Raw genomic sequence first — 7919 nt, forward strand, 5'->3', positions numbered from 1 at the left:
ATCTCTTCTACAAATTCCTGAAATATAGTATTTTATTTATTCCTCAAATATAATATTTTAGTATTTTTTCTTATCCTTTAGCTATCCACCTGATCAGTTGATTTTGTTCTGGGCTTTCAATAACACATTATCCCAACAGTTTATTAATTAATATTGGCACAGGGCAAGGTCTAACATAATATGACTAACTGTTCCTTCATTTAACCTATTATTGCATGTGATTTTTGTTGATGCTAAAACTAATTTATCATATTAAAGTTGACTAAGTTTCATCCTCTTATAATGGGATGTACTAGAAGAAAAATTTTGTCTCTTTAAAAAAATTCAATAAAAAAAAATGTGTTAAATGATAACAGACATTGGTTGTATATTACTATACAAACCAGATGGTGGTGGTATGTGTGTGGAGATTGATACAATACATAAAACAATAATTATCAGTCCAAAATTATCTGAAGACATATATGATCATTCACAAAATTCAATGATGAGACTATTTTTACGTATCTGTATTTGTGTTCACATATATGTTTATTCATAGCTCCGTGTGTATGGGATTCATGTTACAAACTGCAATTAGTTCTGAACTCCAAATGTTCCATAGGAAAGCAGAACCACTGCAGTGAAGAAATCACTTAGCAAACTCATTCACTAATGTCTGTTTACACCAGCATTGTTATGCATTTTTACAAACTTCTTGGTGTCTTAGACTTTTCAACAGAGAATGAGTATTAGTTTAAGAATATATTTTGTGATATTTCAAATTTGTGAAAATTTACATCACTAGGTCTAGGAAGCTCATCTATCTACAGAATATAGGGTGTTGATAAATCCTAAAACTAAATTCTTACAAGAATAAGAGAAAGGACATGATATTTCCTCTTCAGGTTTGAAAATAAAAACCACCTGTACTTTACAACATCACAGGCCTCGTTAAATGGCATTTTTTCCCCTGAGGATTTAAGAGAATATATATATTTCATGTGATTTTCAAATAGGACAACAAGGAACAGCTCAGAATGCAGTGACACCTAATGGCAAAGCTATCTTGGTAGGCCATAAATATATTTTCTAATAAATGTATTTGTAGTAAAAATCTAAGTATTCCTACTCATCAATATGCTGTCTTTAATCTGAAATATCATGAGGATTCACTAGCAATGCCAAGTACTGGACTTTGTTGAACTAAAAGAATCTATGCAAGTAAAAAATTCTGCATGAAAAAGTGTGGTTTTAAAATTACAATATCCCTTTGAGGTAAAATTACAGTATGATAAATTTAGCTTTAGAGATTAGAATTAAATGTAATGCATCTTCCATTACTTTTAAGAATTTCAACTGGTTGTTAAGGTTGGATAAGTTGAAAGTTAATCACCTTGATTTTTATTCATATTTTAATTGAAATTTATAGGAGGTATTTGCTGAACGAACAATTGGAGTAGAAAGCAAAGGTCCTTAGTGTGCTGACTTATTAGTCATGTCATAGTTGATATTATTGAATAATAACATTGTCTAAGTTAATACACATCTAAACTGTGCTCAAATAACTGTTTTAATGACACAGAGTAAAGTATAAACTTATTTTAAATTCAGGAGCTACTTCTTAATACAGTATAAGTTTATACTATATATTACCCATAATTCAGAGAGCAATAAACTCTTATAAATAACAAGAGGATCATTTAAATCATTGAGATATTTTATACAGTGGGAAGAGTCCTTGATGACTCCTGGGGGCTATCATTAAACAATGCAAATCACAGTGGAAATGCTTTTACATTCTGTATTTGATAGAACAGTCCTCAAAAGCAACAGAATAAAAACTGATGGTTTAAATCCACCCTCAATTTTTGTTTTATAATGCATTGACACCTTCTACTCAACCACCAATTTTGTACTTTAATTTGCACTTTCTCAAGATGAAAATACTCTGAATTGTGTAAGGCTTCTCAAATGTCATAGTTGATGATTATGATCTTGGAGGATAAAGCATCAATGGCTTATGAGAAAAACATGAATAAATGCTTGGTTTCTATTTCCTGCTGGCATAAGGTATTTTACCATGACTGCCAACAACAAAAAACATGCTAGTCATTTTTGTAATAAATGAATAAGTACTCAGTGTCAGTGTTTCCTTGCAGAGATATATAACTGAGGATAGCTCATTTCAATCAGTTCTGTGAGCACAAGAACCAGATAAAGAAATGAGCATACATTAAGCTGCTAAAACATGAGATCCTCCATATTAGATATGAAGCAAAGCACAAACTGTGCAGTTGGCTGGAAATGCCACCTAATCCCTGCTTAATTAAAGCAGTGCTCTAAACTCCTGTTGTGTTAAGGGAGTCAAGAGTGTGAGACGACTGATGTATGAAGAAAATAGCACTCGGCGTGGCTAATCTCAAAGACTTTGGAGCTTTCTAGCTACATAAATCAGAGCGACTTTTGAATAGCCTCATAAAACACAGTATCATTGCCATTCCACTCACGACATTTTGGTTCTTCCTACAGCATGCAGATCATTAGGAAACTTCTAAGCAATCAAGTAATGTGGGTCTGATGAAATTACTCAATCAATGCACAGCCTTAAAGTAGAAGCATAATTTCAAAATTGCATAGTTTTTATGTGTCAAAAGACCTTTCTTTGGGGTGGGGGCTGAAGAAGATCACAATGGAGGTGATCCATTTCTACATACTGTGTCTGTGTGTATGAATATTAAACAGTGTATATAATTATCAAAATTTTTTAAAATGTGCTTTAACAGAAACACAAAGTAATGATATTATGCGTTTTGACTGCAATAAATACATTTCCATTTCAAAAATTAATTTAATCATTAGAATATACCTCATCATTGTAGTGAACTAATGTGTTTAATAAAACATGTTAGAGTTTAAAATATGTAATTGACTATATTAATCTACCTGCATGAATAGTAGAAAACAATGAGAAAGAAAGAAGAATGGGGAGAGTTTTCATACATATATTTTGGTTCAATAGCAAAAGGATTCAATATTTAAAGAACCTCTTATAATGGAATACTATTCAGCCATAAAAAAGAGGAAATCTTACCTTTTGCAATAGCATGGATGGGCCTGGAGAGTATTATGCTAAGTGAAATATATTAACCTCTGAAGTGCATACAAATTAGTCTTGAAAAAGACAAGTAGCATATGATCCCACTTATATGTGGAATCTAATGAACATTAACAAACAAAAAAGAAACAGACTCATAGATACAGAGTCAGAGGGGAAGGGGTTTGAGGGATGGGTGGAAAAGGTAAAAGGGATTAGAGAAAAAAAAAGTTAAAAACACAGACAACAGTAGTTACCAGAAGGAAAAGGGGGGGGGGGAGGGGAGATAAAGAGGGTAAAAAGGGGCTAAATGGTGATGGAAGGAGACTTGACTTAGCGTGATGAACACACAATACAATATACAGATGATGTATTATAGAATTGTACACCTGAAACCTATATAATTTTATTGACCAATTCATTCAATTGAATTAAAAAGAAAACTAAAAGTACAAAGTCACTGAGATCAAGGCGATGTCTTACACTAAATCTATATGCCCCACACTGAAGTATGTGTAGAAGGTGTTCAATAAATACATACAGGATGGTAAAAATACAGGCAAACAAAAGGAAGCTATTGCAGCAGTGTCTTTTATCTTTCCAGCTTGCCTGAACTACACATTACAGCTACTTTCTGCTTAAACACATCACATGAGGCTGTGGAAACCTTTCATTTCTGCATATCTCCTTATATCTCTAGAGTTGAAATATTCTTTCCCTCCTGTTTCATCACTTTCATCCCTTTAGTCCTGAAATAATATATTTACCATACGCATATTTCTCAGATTAAATATCAAAGCATATTTCTCAGATTAAATATGAAATGAAAGCAGTCACCTCTTAAACATAATTAACTCTCTTTTCCTATCCAACCAAGCAAGTAAACTGATCCAATGAATAGTAACAGGTGCTTTAAAATTTTAATATATGAGCATTTAGTTTTGAATTTATTATAGTCAGCCTGGGGTAGGGATGGAAGGGGGAGATAATTTTAACCTCTGAAGTGCACACAAATTAGTCTTACTCACTTCTGTCATTTTTTTAATTTAGGAGATAACATTTTCACTATATTGTAAAAGATATGGAGCATTTGAAACAATCATCAATTTGCTAGCTTCATGGCATTATTAGGTAGTCTATAAAAGAAGCTAATCCTCTTGTCTAATGTACTAATTGCATTCAAGTCCAATTAATTGTCTAAGAAGTAACGATTTCTTTTAGTAGGACATGCACAGTTCATGCATACAACCAGCTTTCTAAAGAAATCTGTCATTTGTACACAGTTACTTTTTTGGTCTAGTTATAAATAAGTAAGCCATGTCACACTGACAGACAACAGAATGGAAAGGAGAAAAAAATACAACAGTTGTGTTCTATTTTGAAACAAATAGCCCAGACTGCATTGCAAAATAGTATTCATCTGGTAAAGGATAGCAAGAGCTGTAGGTGTTTGCAAATAGAGTATTTATTGTGTAGACCACAGAATAAGCAATAAAATAAGCATGTATCCACAAGCCTTCCCTCCTGAGTGATAAAGAGCATACGGCAGAAACCCCTAATCATAAAATGAATGCAAAAGTACAATAATATACATCTCCATTCCTGTTGCAGTCATTTACACTGGACATAAATATAAGTCATTTATTTAAGAGGAGCACAGTTCATTTCTGAACTCCATCAAAACATTACTGAACCCCTCCATAAGACCATAATTTCTCCCTGAAAAGTTCACAACCCACGGGCACTATTAGCCCCCAAGCAAAAGGTGATCTAGCAGGCAAGCTATCTAGCGTTTAATTTACTTAATGCCTAAGTGCAAGGTTTTCTGAATTCTGACCTCATTACTCCTTGCACAGAGACATACGGTTCTATTGATATAAATAACAGAGAATGGCAGACATGTTTACAAAGACAATCTCTGAGACCCAGAGAGAGGGAGCCCCCTGGAGCTGAGGGGCCGGCCTCTTTGGGCACGCACATGATAGAAGACCCTGGCTTGGGCAGGCACAGCCGCCACCTGCAGCAGGTTAAGGCTTACAGGAGCCAGAGAGAGGGAGAGGGAGAGCCAAGGAGGGAGAGGGAGAGAGAGAAGGAGGTGGAGGGAGGAGAGGGAGAGTGTGTGTGTCTGTGTGCTGCGCGGGGGAGGGGCAGGGGGACTGAAAGGGGAGATGCTGCGACCCATCTGTCTCCTCAATTTGCAGAACATCACGCCGTGCGGACAGATAAAAGTCCTGTGCCCAGAAATATTCCCCAAGAGGGGCCTCTCTCCAGCCCAATAAAGGAATCTCGCTGGCCCGCACAGGCGAATTTCCGAAAGGGAAATTGCATTAACGCAGAAAAGGCTGCGCGAGCTCCTCTCCGCTCAGCTCTCACGGATTAGCAAGTGAGAAGAGTTGGAGCCTGGAGCTGCGAGCGCCGTGCATGATAATGACGCGGAGCCCCCGCCCGCCCCCGGCCGCCTCGGCCAGTCCGGTCGCCTCTAGGTGGGGCCAAGAGCCTCTCCCCTCGGCTCGGCGTCCTTCTCCCGGAGTCTGGCCGCCCGAGCGCCTCCGCTCTAGGCCCGGCGCCGTAGCGGAGAGTCGCCGGCGAGGCGAGGCAGGTGTCGGCCAGGCGGCCCACGAAGGTGCCCGGCGCGCCTTTGCTCCCCGAGCGGCCCGAGCGAGCGCCGTGGGGCCGGGCTGGCCGCCGCGCCAGGCCCGGAGGTCGCGAGCGAGGCAGCGAGGCGCGCGGAGCCCGGTCCTCGCCACACCGCCCCCGGCCCCTCCCGCCACCGTCGCGGCGACTCTGCGCGAGTACCGCAAAGCCGAGGGGACGCGGAGAGGCGGCGGCGGCGGCGGCGGGCGCCTCCGGCAGCCCATCGCTGCGGCGAAGGCAGCCGGCTCACGTTTGCAAAACCACCTGTTCGATCCGAAGGGAGCGCCCCCCACCTCCCACCCCAGTTCTCTGCGCCTCACAGGTGACACCTCTCCGGCTCCCTCCGAGATCATCTTTCCAAAGAGAGCGAGTGTGTATCCGGGGAAGAAGATGGGGAAATTGAGTCCAGTCCATTCATTCAACTTCCCTTCCCCAGACACTGAAAACCCCGCACGCCCCGGCACACACGCACCCCGGGGTAAACTCGAGACCCCCACCCCCCACGCGTGCAGCCCACACTCCGCGATGCACCGCCACACGACGGCACCAGCCCGGGGTCGCGCACCCTGCACACCCTCCCGGGAAACGGACCGAGCGCGAGGGAGGAAGGGTCTGTGGCCGCGGCCGCCGCCGAGCAGCCAGCCACACGCCGGGCGGAGCGGGGGCCGCCCCGGGGAAAACGCACTGGCGAACCGAAGCGGTGAGCAGTACCCCCGGGCAGCACCTGCCCTCACTTACCGATGTGAATGATCGAATCCGCGCTCCCTGCGTCCCAGGTTCGAGACCACCACACGGACAAAACCAAGAACCAGGGGAAAACTTCCATCTCCTCCGCTGCCGGGTTTCTTTCACGGCGGGTTTTCTTTGCACGATGATGGAAACCGACACGCAGTCCAAAGAGTTGGGAGGTCACGGTGGAGTTTGGCACAGCTTTTTTTTTTTTTTTTTCCCCCCTAAATTCCTACTGCCGGAGCAAAGCCTTTAATCAGTCGCCGAGGAAGGCAGGGCGAATCGGAGGAAAGAGCTCAGCCTGAGGAATCCTCCTTCGCAAAGCCGTGTCACTTGGAAGGGAATTTTGGCATCGCCAGAGTTGTTTGCAGTTTGGCTTTTTTTTAAAAAATAATAATAATAATAATAATAATAAATGTAGCCAGCCCCGGCTGCACTCGGGCAGGGGGAGAGGCTGGAGCTCAGACCTTGCCCATCGCTGCGCCGGGCCCGGGTCTTGCGTCCCGGCTCCGCAGCAACTTCCAACGGACCCACCCCCCTTCACGCCGGATGTCCCCCTCCCCCTCCCCCACCAAAAAGCACGGCCCCCCCTCCGGCCCTCACGGCCCCGCAGAGAATCACTTGTCTTCGTTGCCAAAATAAAATCTAAGTGGAAAGGAAAGATTGGGAGATTCCGAGCGGAGCTGCCAGGTTCCAAGCAGGGATGGGGGGGGGGGGGGGGGTTGGCGGTGAGGATGGGGGGGGGGGAGCCTCTCCAAGAGGGGTAGAAAAAGTGAACTTCAAGGTAATGCAGATAGTAATGCAGAGAAAATCCGTTTCCTGCGCGAGGCGGGGAGCGGAGCGCGGCGAGGCGGGCCCGGGCGGCAGGATCGCTCGGGCGCGGTTGGCGGGGGAGTTGCGCTGGGCGCGAGCAGCCGGGCGGGCGGGCGGGCGGAGGGAAGCCGCCGCGGGCTGCAGGATGCTTTCGGAGCGGTTCGCCGGGCGGGATGCAGGAAGCGAGGAAAGAGCGAGCCTGGCAGCTTCGGCCCCGGCCCCACGTTGCCTAGAAATGGATCACCTAGAGAACCGGCGAGCCTGCGAGAGAGCGGTGCTGTCAGGCGGAGAGAGGGGGAAACCGAGAGAGGAAGAGCTTCTCTCTAATAACCACCTCCTCCCCCTATCTGCAATACAAGGCAGAAACAAAATAGTGCTCTCATTTCCCTTGGAATCTTCAACCGGGACTGAAAAAAAAAGGCAGGACTCTGAGAGAAAAGACGTTGAAGCCTTAAAAAAAAAAAAACAAGAAGAAAAAAAAAAAAAAACAAGGTTAAAGGCAACCTAAAAAGCCACCCCACTTATTTAACCTTGCTATTGCTATTCTCCAACAGGTATTAGACTTTTTCTAGTCGTTGCCTGGAATTAGTCACATTAGTTTAAAAACAAATTAGGGACACCTGGTCACTAAGGGAGCTGAGACCTAGAAAGCTTTTAATGAGATTTC

At 43.4% G+C, this 7919-nt stretch overlaps 1 protein-coding gene across 2 annotated transcripts in view; it reads right to left on the bottom strand.

Moving 5' to 3' along the window:
• GRID2 (glutamate ionotropic receptor delta type subunit 2) overlaps positions 1-7594 on the bottom strand; it is a gene marked incomplete at its 3' end in the record, with an annotated part of 1404804 nt that extends 1397210 nt beyond the window's left edge. The window contains exons 1-2 of one of the 2 annotated variants that reach the window (XM_079766350.1): positions 7497-7594; positions 6449-6815 (exon numbers count right to left, since the gene is read on the bottom strand). In XM_079766350.1, the coding sequence (XP_079622476.1) occupies positions 6449-6536 (88 nt within the window). In that variant the 5' untranslated portion in view covers positions 6537-6815; positions 7497-7594. Of the gene's footprint in view, positions 1-6448; positions 6952-7496 lie in introns of those variants that run through there. The other variant, XM_079766351.1, reaches the window with a different exon arrangement.
• Between the last annotated feature and the right edge of the window lie 325 nt (positions 7595-7919).

Source organism: Cnephaeus nilssonii, assembly GCF_951640355.1.
Source record: "Cnephaeus nilssonii genome assembly, chromosome: 1".
NCBI classification, from domain to species: Eukaryota; Metazoa; Chordata; class Mammalia; order Chiroptera; family Vespertilionidae; genus Cnephaeus; species Cnephaeus nilssonii.